Source organism: Biomphalaria glabrata, chromosome 8, assembly GCF_947242115.1.
Source record: "Biomphalaria glabrata chromosome 8, xgBioGlab47.1, whole genome shotgun sequence".
NCBI classification, from domain to species: Eukaryota; Metazoa; Mollusca; class Gastropoda; family Planorbidae; genus Biomphalaria; species Biomphalaria glabrata.
In genome coordinates, this window is record NC_074718.1 from 12518848 (window position 1) to 12539509 (window position 20662).

Consider the following 20662-nt stretch of genomic DNA (forward strand, 5'->3'; position numbering starts at 1 on the left):
TCTCAGTACGCTATGATCCTATCACTTGTCTCAGTACAATATGATCCTATCACTTGTCTCAATACGCTATGATCCTATCACTTGTCTCAATACGCTATGATCCTATCGCTTGTCTCAATACGCTATGATCCTATCACTTGTCTCAGTACACTATGATCCTATCACTTGTCTCAATACGCTATGATCCTATCACTTTTCTCAATACGCTATGATCCTATCACTTGTCTCAATACGCTATGATCTTATCACTTGTCTCAATACGCTATGATCCTATCACTTGTCTCAATACGCTATGATCCTATCACTTTCTCAATACGCTATGATCCTATCACTTGTCTCAATACGCTATGATCCTATCACTTGTCTCAATACGCTATGATCCTATCACTTGTCTCAATACGCTATGATCCTATCACTTGTCTCAATACGCTATGATCCTATCACTTGTCTCAATACGCTATGATCCTATCACTTGTCTCAATACGCTATGATCCTATCACTTGTCTCAATACGCTATGATCCTATCACTTGTCTCAGTACGCTATGATCCTATCACTTGTCTCAATACGCTATGATCCTATCACTTGTCTCAATACGCTATTATCCTATCACTTGTCTCAGTACGCTATGATCCTACCACTTGTCTCAATACGCTATGATCCTATCACTTGTCTCAATACGCTATGATCCTATCACTTGTCTCAATACGCTATGATCCTATCACTTGTCTCAATACGCTATGATCCTATCACTTTTCTCAATACGCTATGATCCTATCACTTGTCTCAGTACAATATGATCCTATCACTTGTCTCAATACGCTATGATCCTATCACTTGTCTCAATACGCTTTGATCCTATCGCTTGTCTCAATACGCTATGATCCTATCACTTGTCTCAATACGCTATGATCCTATCGCTTGTCTCAATACGCTATGATCCTATCACTTGTCTCAGTATGTTATGATCCTATCACTTGTCTCAGTACGCTATGATCCTATCACTTGTCTCAATACGCTATGAACCTATCACTTGTCTCAATACGCTATGATCCTATCACTTGTCTCAGTACAATATGATCCTATCACTTGTCTCAGTACGCTATGATCCTATCACTTGTCTCAATACGCTATGATCCTATCACTTGTCTCAATGCGCTATGATCCTATCACTTGTCTCAATACGCTATGATCCTATCACTTGTCTCAATACGCTATGATCCTATCACTTGTCTCAATACGCTATGATCCTATCACTTGTCTCCATATTGATACTAAACATTTCATTGAAGCGCTATAGTCCAATTCTAAGCGATTAAAAAATGTCTACTAAAATGTTATGTGTACATCTTGAGAAACTATTTGAAATTTTAACACCGAAAATAGGTTAAACATAACACATAACAATGTGGTCTCCTGTTACATGGGCTACTTGCAGTACATTAGTCCTATACCAGCAACTCAAATCATTCAGAAGTTTAAATCAGAGTCAGACGGGGATTTAGTGACAGTCTACAAAATAAACTAACAAAATATTTAAAACTACTTGACTTGTCAATAAAAAAAAGTGATGTCAAAATGACAACACAATTCTGCTTCAGTTTGGTTTTATGTAGTATCGTATCTTGAGTGTATTAGCATGTAAATATAAATGCTACAGTGCAAGAGAACATAAGATGACGTGAAATTGTTTTGTAAAAAATGAAAGATATTAATTCTGATCCAAAACTACAAGTCTCTGCCCAGGGCAATGTTAGTATGCAGACTGTCAACAACACAAAAAAAAATACCAGCTTGCCTTAACTAGCTTATACAAGGGTGTAAAGAAACAGGAAAAGTAAATACAGACATTGAAAATGTAATGTAAAGTTTGCGAACGTTGAAATACAGACTCTAGATGGTATAGGCACACGCTGGCTTTCTTGAAGAAATTTACGACTGATGTAATCCAATCTCACGGGCATTTTTTTTACTTCGGTTGAAGGAAGTCGAATTCTTAACAGATGTGATGTTAATATAAATGTCATTCTGACAGTTTGTATTTAGGTAAAACTACTGTAATATTATTGATAATATTATTGATTTTTATAAATTATTTTTTAATTACATTCAGATTTGGAAATTTAATTTATAAGCATATTAATTTAAAAAGCGGATTTATATTTAATTATTTATAAACATGTAACTTACATAAGAATGAAAAAAAAACAGAAAAATGTCTATTTTGTATAAATGTTTTGGTTTTAATGGTTGTGAAATACGTCAATGAATAAAATAAATTAATAAAAATTGATGGGTTTCTACTTGAAAACTTCTGTGTTGGGTTTAAAAGCGTCTTGGGGGTGATCCAATCTTAGCGCCTGGAATGTATAAGATGAAGTCAAGAAATAACATCAGTAACAATATTTGTTAGTTCTATGATTAAATATTTTGTAGTTCTTTGGTTAAATATAATTTTCCTTTTTTACTTTTAACACTGGTTTTTACTTTTAGTTTAAAAAATCTGAGGATTTGCCAGAATGGCTTGTGACGTTTATAGCATTTCAGAGAGTACCAATCGAAAGACTTACCAACGTGAATGGCCAGCACTGGGTCGTCGCAGTTTGAGCAGACATTGATATGGGCGGTACCGTCGTTGTGGACCTCTACAGTCTTGCCCGTGCATCTGTCGTTTTCAATATCACCACTGATGACGTCACAGTACCTTCCAGCAGGGAGACCAGTCTGTGGATTTTCCAAATTAACAACCACATTTATTTTTAATACAGAAAAAAATGCAGTTCCTTCCAAACGTATTTTTACCAAGATACTGATTGATTACAACATTTATAGATTTTAATTTTGGGTGTTGAAATATATTAAACTAAAGAAAAAAAAATTGAATGAAATTATATATTTTTTTTTTGAAATTGTGCTAGCGACATCATTTCCTTGAGTCCGTTAGCTAATTAAACATGAGAAGTTTACATTAAATTGGTCTGGAAATAATCTTTAGTTAGAAACTCTATACGTTTCGTTGTGCTCTCCACATGACACCCTCGCTAACCGTGGGTTACATTAGCTGATGTCCTTTACGTCATCTGCCCGTAGATCGCAAGGTCTGAAAGGGAACTTTACTTCTGTACTACTATTACAACTGAGAGATTTATTCTTGAACTGTTTCACTGACCTGTAAATTTTGATTGATGTCAAAACCTTCCAGATTTAGGGCAATGAAACCTTTGTTGCCTCTGGAGAAAGCAATTTGATAGTCAGCGCCTGACCACCAGTTGTTGAGCGCAGTACCAGAGACCATGTTTCGGAAGCCGACCATGTTGTAGATCTGTCTCCATCTGTAATGAAACCAATGTTTGACATCGTAACGAATTGTAACATGATCTGTAACCACGCCAACTTTCATGAGGCATTTCAGGCTGAGAGGCACAACTACTTGGCTACGTATCAAGGGGACACAAGTTCGAGACCCGACTCAAGCTGCGTTATGCTAGCTAAGCACGGGAAGATAAGCTTATTGCGTGGAAAGTCTTACCCAGTTGTGGCCTATATACTTAAGCACAAATGACGCTGACCATACAGTTGTTCATATTTGTTAGATAAAAGTTGATCTATATGTCAGTTAATGTTAAAAAGTAGAACTTTATGCTATTTAATGTAGAAAAAATAGATGCATATGTTAGTTAATGTAGAAAAGTAGATCTATATATATATGTTAGTTAGGCCCTAATGTACAAAAGTAGATCTATGTGTTAATTAATGTAGAAAAGTAGATCTATATGTTTGTTCTTGTAGAACAATAATGCTTAATTCTGGGATCAATTGAATAGGAAACACTTGCTCAATTATTTTAATTCTCATATTCTCTATCGAAACGGAGAAAAATTCTGTGATCCTCTTAGTTTTTTTTTTTTTAAAAGATATAACAATTTATTTTTTAAAAGGCGTTTCAGTCTTAGGGTAGCCAGCATGTCTTTTAAATGTAGCCCTAGACCAAAACGATGCCCAGACAAATAAAATCTAAATGTAATCTAAAAGTTTGGCTGACCACCTACCTGTGCTCACAGCTCCAACCGTTGGTGCAGGACATGCCGCTAATCTGGACGCTTGCTGTGCTCATGTCCCCATTGTGTGGTGGCCCCTCGTAATTGTTGGCCCTGTTGTACTCGTAGCTGCTCATTACTCTAGGCATGCCATAGGGATGGGCCAACATGAAGGCAGTGGCCATCTAGTTTGAACATACCATGCACGTTATTGTATCAAATTCTCTAATTTTTTGTTCGCATTTTTCTTTTAGAAATGAATAAAGGAATAAAAATGTAACAAAAAAAAACAAGAAAGGGAAAGAAAAGGAAGAGTTTAGATAGTCAAACAAAGAGAATAGGAAGGTAAATGTAAGAGAATGATGTACCTTGTAAGGTTTGGGCTCCCAGTGTGTCAGAACCCCTCCACCTCCACCGTGACCACGTTGGTTGTCATGGTTATCAATGAAGTTGACCACTGAGTCTGATGCCCACATGCCCCAGCCAGTGCCCCAGTTGCTCAGAAACTTCATGGCGTTCTGACGTCTGTAGGTAAAAATGGGCATATTTTAAATATAAGCGCGCGGGTCACAAAAGACTACTTAACCAGATCTGTACTAAACTATACATCACTTACTGAAGAATAAACATATACTGAAGGACTATACAACATATACTGAAGGTCTATACGACATATACTGAAGGTCTACACGACATATACTGAAGGACTAGACGACATATACTGAAGGACTAGACGACATATACTGAAGGACTAGACGACATATACTGAAGGACTATACGACATATACTGAAGGACTATACGACATATACTGAAGGACTATACGACATATACTGAAGGACTATACGACATATACTGAAGGACTATACAACATATACTGAAGGACTATACGACATATACTGAAGGACTATACGACATATACTGAAGGACTATACAACATATACTGAAGGACTACACGACATATACTGAAGGACTATACGACATATACTGAAGGACTACACGACATATACTGAAGGACTAGACGACATATACTGAAGGACTATACGACATATACTGAAGGACTACACGACATATACTGAAGGTCTACACGACATATACTGAAGGACTAGACGACATATACTGAAGGACTATACGACATATACTGAAGGACTACACGACATATACTGAAGGACTAGACGACATATACTGAAGGACTATACGACATATACTGAAGGACTATACGACATATACTGAAGGACTATACGACATATACTGAAGGACTATACGACATATACTGAAGGACTATACAACATATACTGAAGGACTATACGACATATACTGAAGGACTATACGACATATACTGAAGGACTATACAACATATACTGAAGGACTACACGACATATACTGAAGGACTATACGACATATACTGAAGGACTATACAACATATACTGAAGGACTACACGACATATACTGAAGGACTACACGACATATACTGAAGGTCTACACGACATATACTGAAGGACTAGACGACATATACTGAAGGACTATACGACATATACTGAAGGACTACACGACATATACTGAAGGACTACACGACATATACTGAAGGACTACACGACATATACTGAAGGACTACACGACATATACTGAAGGACTACACGACATATACTGAAGGACTACACGACATATACTGAAGGACTACACGACATATACTGAAGGACTACACGACATATACTGAAGGACTACACGACATATACTGAAGGACTACACGACATATACTGAAGGACTATACAAACGAAAGAAAACATTAAAGAATGTACGGGCCTGTCGTTGAAAAATTCTATTATTCTATTCAAGGTAAAAGACAGAAAAGAATGGAGAAAGAGTGTCGACAGATCATATTTGGTGCTCTAACGTTCAACAGACTAAGGGATAGGTGAAAGTGATGAATTTGTTATGTTGATGCTAAAACTTCAACATACTGCATCAAAATGTTCAACTATAGAGTTATCTGCAGACTATACTGTTCAACTCAAGACAGGCAATATGTCTGAAGTACATGTTTATTCATAGTTTACACATTATTACCGCCCTTTGTTGAACACCAGGTTGAGCCAGTCTTTATTAGTGGCTAATTTGTTTAAGGCGAATAAAGGTCGTGTAGAGAAACAATAATAATCACCCAGGGTCGAAAGGTCAAGGCTAGGACTTAAAGAACTTAGAAGAGGACTTTAATAAATATCTGACCTGAAGACATTAGCTAACTGCAGACCGAATTTAAAGTTGGTGATTCTGCCAGTAGCGAAGTATTCCTCGGCTTTGATTGGCTCCCCTCCCTGGTCGATGACTTCCTGGTATACAAATGGACGTCCTCCACTAGGGAGATCCTTTGGTAGAAGTTGATATTTGATTAAACCTTATCTGTCTATCTATCTATCTATCTATCTATCTATCTATCTGTCTATCTATCTATCTATCTATCTATCTATCTATCTATCTATCTGTCTGTCTGTCTATCTATCTATCTATCTATCTATCTATCTGTCTATCTATCTATCTATCTATCTATCTATCTATCTATCTATCTATCTATCTATCTATCTATCTATCTGTCTGTCTGTCTGTCTATCTATCTATCTATCTATCTATCTATCTATCTATCTATCTATCTATCTATCTATCTATCTATCTGTCTGTCTGTCTGTCTGTCTGTCTGTCTATCCATCCATCCATCTATCCATCCATCATCCATCCATCCATCCATCCATCCATCCATCCATCTATCTATCTATCTATTCATCCATCCATCCATCCATCCATCCATCCATCCATCCATCCATCTCTATCTATCTATCTATCTATCTATCTATCTATCTATCTATCTATCTATCTATCTATCTATCTATCTATCTATCTATCTATCTGTCTGTCTGTCTGTCTATCTATCTATCTATCTATCTATCTATCTATCTATCTATCTATCCATCCATCCATCCATCCATCCATCCATCCGTCTATCTATCTATCTATCTATCTATCTATCCATCCATCCATCCATCCATCTATCTATCTATCTATCTATCTATCTATCAATCAATCTATCTATCTATCTATCTATCTATCCATCCATCCATCTATCCATCCATCCATCCATCCATCCATCCATCCATCTATCTATCTATCTATCTATCTATCTATCTATCTATCTATCTATCTATCTATCTGTCTGTCTATCTGTCTATCTGTCTATCTATCTATCTATCTATCTATCTATCCATCCATCCATCTATCCATCCATCCATCCATCCATCTATCCATCCATCCATCCATCCATCCATCCATCCATCTATCTATCTATCTATCTATCTATCTATCTATCTATCTATCTATCTATCTATCTATCTATCTGTAATTTAAAGTCTTACCTTCACTTTGTTGAACAGTCCCACCAGATCCCCAGGCCACATGTGCTTGGCGGCGTCCACTCTGAATCCAGCCACACCCAGATCAATCAGGTGGTTGAGGAAGTCGGCTACTTTACCTCTGACGTAGTCTTTGCCCATCTGTAGGTCGAGCAGTCCGACAAGACGACAATTTCTGGAAAGTGAATGAAAAATGTAGTTGTTGTTTTTCAAGGAATTGTTAATCCAGATTTTAAAAAATCTTAATTTGCTAAGAGTACCATAAAATAAATATTAAAGCGTTATTCTGTACTTTATCATTATTATAATGAACAGTAGTCTCCATAAAAGTATAAAAGAGAAAGAATGGCATTGGTGATAGAGTAAACAAAGTGTAAAAAGGTTGAGGGCATTGCAAGCTTAAAGAAAGAAACAGGAACAAGTTATGTGCTAGGACACGCTTTTCTTTAGCATACTTTTGTAATGTTTAGCTTAGAAAGGAAAGCAGGATATAAATGGTTTAAAGATTGATCAGTGCTGGATACCAGCACATATAGAACTAGAAGGAAATGAGAAGGCTGACATACTCGCCAAGTGTCTGAGAACAAACACACAATTAAACATTGCACTCTATCCAGAAGAAATGAAGAAACTAATAGAGAATAAAATAAGTGAGACATGGACAAGCTCTCATCTGAATCACAAGAAAGATGATGCCTATTATCTCAACAAGATCAACGTCTAATCTTTTGCCTCAGAACTGTACACAACAGATTGAGACAACTTATGTACCGGAAGTTCAAAAATTGTAACCAGTGAAATCTGCCCATGTGGAGTGTCACAGGGGAATGCTGACCATATTGTTGAAAACTGCATTCTTTACCAAGAGGCCCGAACAAGACACTGGCCCCAAAAAAAACAAAAGAAAGAAAACTATATGGAGAGCTCCCTGATTTGGAAACTACTGCGCAGTTCATCTCATGTATTGGTCTAGTCGCCTGAACGCTCCAACATAACAATGAGAAAGAGGAAGAAGAAGAAAAAGAAGCTGTGTTTTTCTTGACATCTCTTTTTTTTTTCATTATTTCTATTCTTTATGGTATTTCATTCCTTAAACTTTTTCTCTCTCTCTCTCTTTCTCCCTCTTTTTCTCTTTCTCTCACTCTCTCTTTCTCTCTCTCTCTCAACTCTACATTGCTCTGCTTTACCTCTCTCTCTAACTCTTTTGGACTTTTCGTGTCTTTCTTTTCATCTCTTCAGTACTATGTTTTCATCTCTTGAGTACTATGTTTTCATCTCTTCAGTACTATGTTTTCATCTCTTCAGTACTATGTTTTCATCTCTTCAGTACTATGTTTTCATCTCTTCAGTACTATGTTTTCATCTCTTCAGTACTATGTTTTCATCTCTTCAGTACTATGTTTTCATCTCTTTGTCAATCCCGCTGTCCCCCCCCCCCTCTCTCTCTCTCAATTGAAATCTTGTTTTCTTGTTTCTAGAAATGCTGAGATTGAACTTTATTTTGTGTGGTATTTATTAAACATATTTTCAAATTACGATTAAGTACTACACAGAACAAAAATGTCAGTACCACCCTAAGCACTTACTTTAAACCATCATCCAAAAAAAACTTCATCTTAACACAATATATGAACCACTCTAAGCACATTGGAAAAAAACAACCTAAGCACACTATTAACGGAGCACTAAAAACATTTTTAAAAAATTCCAATCACACTGTTAACAGCAAAATGAACACATGGTTTTATATATATATATATATATATAGTTTTAATAGTTGGTCCATCGTGGTTTAATGATGACCACTTTTGTCATCCAGGGGGCTGGGGGCTTTGCACTGGGGTTTAGTGCCTCCTCGTGTGGCTGGTGAGACCTATGTGAGCCCGGAATGTTCGGCTGCACACCGGGCAGGTTATTCCAGCTGGATCTAGTGTCGTTTGCCTTGCTTTTCTTCTCTGGCACTTTTCTTCTGCCAGCGCTGTTCTCTTTTCCTCAGCAATTTGTGCGACAGTTTTCACAGCGCGGCGCCATGAACACATTGTAAACACACACTGAATAGCATCCTAAACGAATTAATTGCACCAACTAAAACACGCAGCAAATACAAACACAAGCGTTGCATACTTTCCCTTACAAGCACACAAATAGTCAAACCAAATCTTCCATAAATATTCTAAACATCGCCAAGACATTAAGAAATTTTATTTAAAAAAGAACAATTCAACTCTCACCTGACTTCCTCTGGGTTGTTGTAGTTATGGATGTTCAAGTCGCCGGAATGACAATTACTTCCGTCGTTGAAGTCTGTCGGACCGAAGGGAACTCCAGGGAACTGCAAGTTGTCTGCGTCGTAGGAGCTTCCACCAGTTCCCTGACCTCGACCTCCAGCACCGGTCATGTGATTGATGACGACATCGACGTAAATTCTTGAAAACATAGGACATTAAAATATTAACGTGAGAACCCGTCAACAAAACATCTTATTTCAATTACCCAACTACAAGCAAAATATAAAAAAATATTTTGTGTGTGTGTTTTTATTTTAAAAAAAAGCTTATTTAAGGGGAAGAACTCCGCACTTACAACTATAGGCCTATCACTGTAGAATGTAGAAGTTATTTCCAATAATTAATTGGTTAATTAGTAAATTTTTTAATCGATTAATGTTTTGTTAGGTACAATAAATAATTGTTTAAATTTTATGCTTGATCCGAAATGGGAGAAATGTGTTCAAACATTTTACCAGATAGACAAACGGACAGACAAAGTGAATTGAAATAAGTTTTGTAATAAAAAAATAAGTATTGCAATCCAAGTAGTTACTGCGACATAGAAAAAGTGGTCAGACTTCACTCTATTTAAAACATCCACTCAGTTGCCTCTAGAAATTGGAAATAACTTTAAAGAGGACAACGCGATTTTAATATTTTTACCCCACAATTGTCTCATGATGTACAAAGTTATAGGCCTACATAGAACTCTTAAAGACCACATAACTAGGTCTATTTAGTGTTTATTGTTGTTCTATTACTGAAGAAGGCATTCTAGTTGCCAAATATCAAAGCTTTTTTTTTAGTTTCTTTTTAATATTTTCATTAAATAAAAGTATCTCACCCTCAATACGCTTGCATATCTATCTACTTGTAAATACGTTCTTTCGCTATAGGACTAGCTTTATCGTACTAGCTTTATAGCACTAGCTTTATAGCACTAGCTTTATCGTGACAATGGACGCAAATCATTTGACATATTACCCATCCCACCCACCCCTTTTTCTTTCTTCTTTCTATTTCTCGATTTCCAGACTGGATTGAAACAAAATGTAAAGAAACAAAAATCAGGTTCCTTTTTTTTTTTTGAAATAAAAGTGTTAACAGAACTATTTGGGTACCCACCTTACCCCAGCGCTGTTACACTTCTGAACCATGTTGCGGAACTCATCCTCGGAGCCACTCCTGGTTTGAATCTTGTAGCTGACTGGTTGGTAACGCTCCCACCATGGACGGTTAGGGTCAGTTACTATCTTGTTCTCATTGGCTGGTGAGGTCTGGACAAAAGCAGCATATAGAGTCAGAACATCTTTTCAATCTTTACCTGACCAGCCAACGAAACCAACTGGCTGATGAATTGACAATTTATGAAACCTTGACCCCGTGCTATTCCCATCCTTCACCTTTGTCACAGTCTTATTATTATTATTATTATTGTAGTAAAATAAACTTCATGTTTGTCTGCTGAAACGGACTTAGGTGACAACCTTCACCTATCCCCTTTGGACTGTTGACTGTCTTTCTCCATTCCTGTCTTTTGCTTTGGATAGAATCTCTTTCAATGACAATGTTGGCTTCCCAGCGTTTACTCTGTCTGCATGTTCTTATTTTACCTGGTGCTGTTCCCTGAAGGAATACCGGCGCCCTCGGCGCCGATTCCCTACTGGACTTCATTGAAGGTTCCCTGAAGGAATGTCTTTGCGAGTCCTGAGGACCTTATGATATGGCCATAGAGTTTAAGTTTGCGCATTTTGAAAGTAGTTAGAAGTTGACCGTGGGATCCAATCACTGCATTCTAATCTCTCCCATTCCATTCCCGTCCAGCACCCGCAAGCACTGTTCACACATAGGAACATTGAAGCAAGGAGAGAGAAGATGCAAGATATGAACCAACACAAGATATGAACCAGTACAAGGTATGAACTAATACAAGATATGAACCAATACAAGATATGAACCAATACAAGATATGAACCAATACAAGATATGAACCAATACAAGATATGAACCAATACAAGATATGAACCAATACAAGGTATGACAAGCAGTCTAGATAGAATCAAATAGGTAATACCTCAGTCTAGATAGAACTGGTATAAATACACATTAGAAAAAAAAAGGTTATCTACTTTAAAAAAATTAATAGAAGATAATGCAACCATTGTAGATCTAAGAAAATTAAAAAAAAATAAATGCTATCTAGTTAGCAGAACTTAAAGATAAGCGTGCAGCTTTAGCTGAACTTAAAGATAAGCGTGTAGCTTTAGCAGAACTTAAAGATAAGCGTGCAGCCTAAGTTGAAGAAGTACCGAGTTGAGGGATGGCCATTAAAGCCTAGAAGCCCATTAAAGCCTAGAAGCCCACTAAAGCCTAGAAGCCCACTAAAGCCTAAAAGCCCATAGGGAAAGCGGCTTAGTTAGGTCGTGTTTATTAAATAGTACTGAGAGAGGTCAAGCGTTTGGCATCAGAAACCAAAACTCTAAAATCTGTCTTAGATTTCCTTAGTAAGATGTGACTTTAACATGGCATTTTTTAGACGTTGAAAGTCCACCCAATGCTCAAAAGAATTGCCATGAACATGGAAATGAAAAGGCTTTATGTGTGCTGGTCTCTCGTTAATCGTTGGTCTCAGAATGAGGAAAGTTTTACACAAGGGCTCCTTAGAAAAAGCTATATCTTCTTGTGAGACTTTAAAAAAAAACAAAAAACAAAACCTAAAACGAAGAAGAACTACAGTACACACAAATACTAAAGGAAGAAATATATAATCACCGTTTAACCGATATTCCTAAGTGAAGGTCAAAAGTAATGTAAGACTTTAAAAAATGGATTGTCTAACTACAGTCTAACACTACGTAGGTCACAGAGACAATGCTAGATAAGATAACACAATTAACATTCATTGTTACCTGGACAGCACAATAGCCGTAGGGTCCAAGAAATCTCTCACACTCGGCGGCTATGTCGTTCCATTTCCATTCAAACAGATGGACAATACCGTCTCTGCCCCCCATACAGTGAGGGTCAGTGTAGGCCGAGAGAGCTGGAAACAGAGAAGAGCAGTCATAAAACTCTGACCAACTTGAGTGTTGATATGACTTATGATCGAATGCCGATGTTAATAATTCATCTGTAATAATACTTTGCTAGTTTTATAGGTAGCTTATGATAGGATTCCTGTATTTATCCTACACGTAGCTTGTGATATAAGCTACATGGGTTTGTATTGCAGTTGTTTATAAGATAAGTAATCAGAAAGACGCAAAGTCAAAAGGCACATTTCTTGTTTCATTTGCTAGGGCGAAATCTTACTGTTGCAACATCTTCTCAAGTGACATTTGAGCATCAAACGGGTTGCCTGAATCAGCCAGGAATACCAATGACTTCGTAAAGTTAAAGTCTCTTATTAACTAGTAGGAGAAGATTAACACAGAGATACGCGTAGCATGTAGCGCTCATCTTTTTCTTTGGAAGGAACGTATGTTATTTATAATTGAAACAGTAACATTACTAATACGTGTATAAGTTATAAGAAGAATTTATATTGTAAGAACTTTGGTAAAAATATGAACCAGAGATTTCAACAAAATTCTCAGTGGGAAAAGTAAACTTTCAGCTCAGTTGGTTATTATTATTTTGTCTTTTTATGGCACAGTCTTCTATGTTCTTAATGCTCTATGGTCTCTTTGTTACAAAGTTAGTGGTTAAGCGCTTTGCTTCAGAACCTAGGGTCCTAGGTTCGAATCTCGGTGAAGACTACGATTTTGAATTTCGGGATTTTTAAGGCGCCCTGAGTCGACGCAACTCTAATGGGTACCTTAGTCTTAAGTTGGGGAAAGTAAAGGCGGTTGGTCATTGTGATGGCGACATTACACTCTGCTCGTTAACCGTTGGCCAAAGAAACAGATGACCTTAACATCATCTATCCTATAGAATGACGCAAGGTCTGAAAAGGAACCCTCGCAGTATTGAGAGATAAAATGCTTCATTTTTAAAGGTATTTTTCGTATTTTGCTTGTTGCGTTCGTGTGTTTGTGCGTGGGAAGGAGGGGAGGGGACGTCTTCGTGCAAACTAATGCAGGCGCGAAAAAAATCTAATCAATTTCGAAACTCAAGTTATTTTGGTTAGGTAGCCAAGCAGTTTATTGTACTCAGCCACTCAATTATTGCGCTGGTCATTTTACAAATGGAATTTTGGTCATTCTCCCTACACTAAATTCAATGTCGATGTCTCTTCTGGTCAGTTAATATCCGGTATATTGTTCAATTCGTTGGTCAGTTAATCTCTGGGATTACTGGCTATTCTGTTGATATTCTAACTATTGTGATCCGTGATTTCCTCTCTATCTTTACTCACACATCACAAAGAGATATCTACTTTCCAGATCTCTGAACTCCTGGTTGTTAAGTTGTCATCCTTTATTGGATGTCCACAAACAGGTTAGTAACACTTTAAGAAAAAAAAAGCGGGAATGCACTTACCATACTGAAAAAGCGTTGCCAAGACAACTGGCCCGATCATCGCTGAAGATTCTGTATCCTCCAACCCAGACCACTAAATGAAGTTATGCCAGTTTGGACCGACAATCTGGATATTTATCTTTGGAGGTCAGCGCTGTCCCAAATGTAGATAGTCTTTTTGGTGCACAGTTGTATGTATGCGCAGATGTGTTGTCTTTGTGTGTTTGTGTGTGTGTGTGTGTGTGTGTGATTAGATATTTGTCTTTGGTCAAAATAGTAAATATTACACAGCATTTTCTTTTAAAAATTAAATGGACTACTTTTTCAACCTTGATGCGCACTTTCAACTGTACAGTATTATCTACATTCTACGTTACGTTTGTGGTTTTAAAAAAATCTTTGATTTTACCTTCAGAAGTGTAAACTTTGAAGATTGTGCTAATATTAACATTTCTTTTTGTTAAAGAAACGGCAATAAAGATGTTTATTAATTTTTCAATTAAAAAAAAAGTTCTAAATGTGCTTTTCATTTCTGGCAATAGCTTCTCACATTACAATTAAGTTTATGGGAAAAATATATATATATATAAAAAAAAACAATGCCGAAATATTTAGTACTAACTAGGAACTAGTAACTAACCTCTACACACACACGTCAGGGAGAGGTATGGCGAGAATGAATGTTAGTTTGATATTTTGGTATGATTGTTATATCCCCTTGTTATGAATGCGAAGTGTTGCACGTGTTGTGAACTGAGTGATTTAAGTCTTCGTTGAATGTGCGAGAGAATGTGTTAAGTCAGTAAGGTCTTGCTCCCGGTCCAGGAAGGTTGGACGTGTACTTCCTGGACTGGTATTTATGCATTTATATATTTATAAGTTGATGGACTGGTGTTTTGTGTATTTCATAAGAGTGATATAATTGTGTGCTTTATTAAGTATTAAAGTATTATCGATATTCGTGAATATAAGGAGTTAGAGTTGATGTATATTAAGTGTTCGTATTTGAGTTAAGCAAGTATTGAATTATAATTGAGTAACCAAGAAAGTATCAAGCAAGTATTATTTAGTAATCAAGAAACCCCTAGAGAGCCAAGTTAAGTAACACAACAAGACAAGAGACAAGCAGAGCAGTAGCAGCATCTATATATATAATTAAGACCTCTGACATCTGGAGGCTTCGTCCGGGCAGGTATCGTTGTACCTGTTATCTATCATTTGTCGTTTTCGATCAGCCAAGACAATCTGTATTATTTAACACCAGTGTATTAACCAGTGTACTAATACAGTATTATTCTTGACTTCTGAGGGTCATTCGTCACGTTGAAGAAGTCGATAAGAAAATAAAGAATAAGCAACACAAGCAAAGAAAAGGATACCGACGAATGTTTTGAGCTTCGTCCAGTCTGGGACAGTAACTATTGTACATGACATTGTCTACTCAAGTCCAGTCTGGGACAGTAACTAGTGTACATGACATTGTCTACTTAAGTTGGATTCAACTTCAATCTGTATTATTTGTAACCTACTACTCGTAGACATTTTTGGGCCTCGTTCGGCCAGTATTTGAGAGTCTCTTGACACACACTGAAGAACTTGACATTGTTTACATTTTGACACACACCGAGAACACGGAGGAACTATTTGTTTGTGTTTGCCATCAACACGTTATTGTTGAAGTCAAGCAGTCTACTAGAACTCTACGAATGGTCATTGACTAATGTGGACTTGCAGCTACTTCTTGTATACCGAGGTCATTGCGTCACCCACCATTTAAAGAGACATCACCATTTAAAGAGACATCGCCATTTAAAGGGACATCGCCATTTAAAGAGACACTACTACTACTAGTATTCACTTACTATTGGATTATTCTACATGAATGCATTTACTCAAGTAATCGTGAATTATCTACCTTTGTTACATTGATGATGGATTATACTGGACTTTTGCGAATCGACGCCCCCTTGGTCATTGGTGAACGTAAATGAAACAGCAAGTGCCGGCGTCACTGTATCTAACCTATGGGACTACTTGATCGTCGCGCATTGATTGAACTGATTTGATTATTTGTATAGCTGGTATCTTTTTGGATTATTATTGCACTAACTGACTAGATAATCATTTTTTTTGTATGCACCCATTATTATTACTATTAGTATCATATCAATGTTTGAATAATTTTGTTTTGTATTTGTTTCATTCTCTAAATCTGCTGTGAGTCATAAAGCGTTTACAAGGAGGCCGAACAGCGACCTGACACTCCAGAAGTTCTACATTCTTAAAGCAACACCGTCGTGTGGGAAGAGTTGTCGTTTTTTTTCCTGGCATCAGACACAGATAAGTTGAGTTTTCTTTTGTCTGTTGTATCGAGCATTCAGGGTCGAGTGTACATTGCCTTTTCAGTAGGGGAGATAAAGGGTGAAATTATTTTTTTTTGTTGATCCTTTTTATAATTTATTGTCTTATGTAAATTGAACAATGTTAATTGTTAACTTAACCTTTATAAATTAATTTGCGCTTATTCAGTAATATTTCTTATTATTTGTGATTACCATGGACGAGTTTAGACCTAGGTCAATTGAGGTATTAATAGAACAGGCCTACATGTTTGGAATTGAGGGTGATGAATTACGAGAGTTTGTTTTAAACCAACAAAAACTAGATCTAGAAAGATTAAAAGATTTAAACCGACAAAAACTAGATCTAGAAAGATTAAAATTAGAATTAGAAAGAAACGCAATAGAAGTGGTAAAGTTGGAAATAGAACTGGACGAGTTTAAACCTAGGTCAATTGAGGTATTAATAGAACAGGCCTACATGTTTGGAATTGAGGGTGATGAATTACGAGAGTTTGTTTTAAACCAACAAAAACTAGATCTAGAAAGATTAAAAGATTTAAACCGACAAAAACTAGATCTAGAAAGATCAAAATTAGAATTAGAAAGAAAGGCAATAGAAGTGGTAAAGTTGGAAATGTAACTGGAAGTAAAACTGTCATTACAGGGAGACCTGAACTATAAAATAGAAATTGAAAATGACATATTAACTAATGAGGAACAAAATAACTGTCAGGATATTGATAATAATATAAGTGGGATAGAAGATAATGAAGAAATTGAGAATTTCTTATCAAGTAAGGAACTAAATGATTGTAATTATACTGTTAATGATATTAATGAGATAGAAATTGGAGAAGTAATAGAAAATGTCTTAACTATTGAGGAACTTAATGATATTAATGAGATAGAAATTGGAGAAGTAATAGAAAATGTCTTAACTACTGAGGAAATTAATGATATTAATGAGATAGAAATTGAAGTAATAGACAATGTCTTAACTACTGAGGAACTTATTGATGAGGAACTTATTGATTGTCAGTTTATTGACAATAATAATATTCATCTTCTGAGACCATTTCACAGAGTACACAAACCATTAAAAAGATTAAACCTAACAAAAGGAGTTTATCAAGTTGTTGGTACTGGTAAAGTAAAACCAGACCCCAATAGGCTACAAATGTTTTTCTACCTAAAAATCCCTAGAAGACGAAAAAAAAGTCCTAAAGAAGTTTGTCAAGTTGTTGTTGGGGGTAAAGTTAAACCAGACCCCAATAGGCTACAAATGTTTTTGTACCTAAAACTTCCAAGAAAAAAGAAATCTTGACGTAGTGTTTCCCCTCTCCCTGTTGCTGAGAAGGGAATGTCCACGAGGGTCACCTGAATTCCCGAGTGCGACTTGGCAATAGAGAAAATTCAGCCTTCTTTGTCCTCTTCTTGTATTTTAATTTTTGTTGTTGTACCGAATCTTAATATATTGTATTATCTAAACAGTTCATCCGAAATAGCTTGCTGTGTGTTGCACCAAGTGGATTGCATCCTTCCGGTAAAGTACCTCGGCAGAGAGCTTATCCATAGAGAGTGGCATTATGTCATCAGCAGCGAGTGTCCGACGCCTAGACAGATACCTCTGATACTTACGTGAATTCACAATCCAGTTTGACCACAGACCATTGTCTACTAGCAGATACACTGTCAAGACTTAGCATAGTTGTATTAGTTATAATTGTTAGAATTCATTTTTTTCCCAATACAATGTGAAACGTGCCTTTAACTATTAGAGATGGTATCTTGTCGTATATTATTGCTATACATAAGAGTTGATCTTTTCTTATATTTTTGATTTTTCCATATTAAATATTAACGTGGAAAGGACTAGGCTTGCCGACTTCAAATTGTAATTTAATTCTCCATGCCACTATTTTTTTTTCTCATTTATTCTTTTCTCTCTTTCCCTTTGTTGTAAATAGCTGGATATATTTCTTTTGTTAGGTTAATAAGGGCTATTTCACTTTCATGTACATTTAATACATTTGTGTGTAGATATATATGTTTATGTATATAAGTATGTGTATGACACAGTGTGTGTATGTATGTATATTTATGTATATATTTGAATGACTGTTATTTAATAACAGTCATATCGTGAGAGGGGGGATGTCAGGGAGAGGTATGGCGAGAATGAATGTTAGTTTGATATTTTGGTATGTTTGTTATATCCCCTTGTTATGAATGCGAAGTGTTGCACGTGTTGTGAACTGAGTGATTAAGTCTTCGTTGAATGTGCGAGAGAATGTGTTAAGTCAGTAAGGTCTTGCTCCCGGTTCAGGAAGGTTGGACGTGTACTTCCTGGATTGGTATTTATGCATTTATATATTTATAAGTTGATGGACTGGTGTTTTGTGTGTTTCATAAGAGTGATATAATTGTGTGCCACAGTCGATGTCTCTGTCAATACATACGTCCTACCCTTATGAAATCCTATCACCAACTGATTTTCTGTCTCTAAGTAGCCTCTAGCCCAACCAACTAAGTCCTAGCGTCACTAGTCGCATTCAAAATCCGTCTATTCTGGTGCGTCTCTACATAAACTAAAAATATTAACTAAGTGTCTAACTCCACCCAGCCCTAATGTGTACCTGACACTAGTTGGGGAAAAGTAAAGGCGGTTATTGTGCCGGCCACATGACACCCTCGTTAACCGTGGGCCACAGAAACAGATGATCTTTACATCATCTGCCCTAAAGATCTCAGGGTCTGAAAGGGGAACGTATTAGTTTCTAATTGAGTTAAGGGCCCATAGTGCATTTCTTTAAAAATGGCACCGTGACTAAACAAATGAGCCCTAATTGGGAAGATCTGTACACGTTAAACTACGATCTCAAGGACAAGTGTGCCATTTCTTTGTACAATTTAGTGACCTTGTTGTTGTTTTTTTGTTTTTTTCTTTTTGTTGTTTTTTAAATTTCATTTCCCTTGAAACTAGAGACTCCAGGCTTATCTTGCAAGTCATAGTTCAAATATAGACCAAATTTCCGATGTAATGAAGCAATAGACTGTCAACATCAGCACGTACTTTGCATAGAACTTCTGCCTTACGTACTAATGTCATGGGCATAGAACTTCTGCCTTACATACTAATGTCATGGGCATAGAACTGCTGCCTTACGTATAACAACTAATGTCATGGGCATAGAACTTCTGCCTCACGTTTACCAACTAATGTCATGGGCATAGAACTGCTGCCTCACGTTTACCAACTAATGTCATGGACATAGAACTTCTGCCTCACGTATAACAACTAATGTCATGGGCATAGAACTGCTGCCTCACGTTTACCAACTAATGTCATGGGCATAGAACTGCTGCCTCACGTTTACCAACTAATGTCATGGGCATAGAACTTCTGCCTCACGTATAACAACTAATGTCATGGGCATAGAACTGCTGCCTCACGTTTACCAACTAATGTCATGGGCATAGAACTGCTGCCTCACGTTTACCAACTAATGTCATGGGCGTAGAACTTGGTGAAAACAAGGGACGTCCCTCACTAAAAACTTTCATCTTGCACTTGGATTTGAGCTCGAAGTTCTCTGGTTTGGAAGGCGATCGATGTATCTCCCGGCCACCATCCTCAGTCATACTTTTATAAACACAGACGATTCATTTCAAGGAACGAGAGAGGTAGTCAGCAAAAGACATATTCTTATTCTTTGCCAGGCGATTACAAAGTTTCGAGGGGAAAAAAAACAAACTAGGTTATCCTTCAGCTAAGGTCATAATGCACTTATTTCACGTGTCCTTTGAGTGCCTGGCCTGTATTGAGACTTGAAAGATAAGTCTACAGACCGGATGTATTCTGTGTCCAACAATAATGTCCTTGAAATGTACTTTTTTTTTCAATGGTTGTCAAGTCACTTTTAGTTGATTAGAGTTTCAATCTTTAATTGTACAGTGCTTGCCTTCCTTAACAAAATACACACAGGCACAACAACACTACGGCGTGTTTGTGATTTTGTAGGAATATTTTGTCATAATCAGTAACATTTCAGTTGGTGTGACATATCTCATGTACATTTTCCACTCAATGAATAACTAATAGTCGAATACATATCAGATCATGATCATGTTGGAACAAACTAACCAATAATATG

At 36.7% G+C, this 20662-nt stretch overlaps 1 protein-coding gene across 1 annotated transcript; it reads right to left on the bottom strand.

Moving 5' to 3' along the window:
* Positions 1–2219: 2219 nt before the first annotated feature.
* Positions 2220–14347, bottom strand: LOC106052694 (alpha-amylase-like). The gene is made up of 11 exons (XM_056039513.1): positions 14188–14347; positions 12615–12748; positions 10831–10982; positions 9667–9861; positions 7439–7610; positions 6261–6400; positions 4405–4561; positions 4049–4221; positions 3169–3331; positions 2570–2723; positions 2220–2359 (listed from the first exon to the last, which is right to left on the bottom strand). Exons 1-11 carry the CDS (start codon positions 14225–14227, stop codon positions 2325–2327), a joined length of 1515 nt encoding a protein of 504 aa, XP_055895488.1. The 5' UTR covers positions 14228–14347; the 3' UTR covers positions 2220–2324.
* Positions 14348–20662: the final 6315 nt, after the last annotated feature.

Bases quoted from the DNA above. Each gene is read 5' to 3' on its own strand.
- LOC106052694 (XM_056039513.1), bottom strand. From the start codon at position 14,227: ATGATCGGGCCAGTTGTCTTGGCAACGCTTTTTCAGTATG. The intron at 4,222-4,404 runs GTACATCATTCT...TGTTCAAACTAG, and splicing joins GGGAGCCCAAACCTTACAAG to ATGGCCACTGCCTTCATGTT. The intron at 2,724-3,168 runs GTCAGTGAAACA...GAAAATCCACAG, and splicing joins ACATCAATCAAAATTTACAG to ACTGGTCTCCCTGCTGGAAG.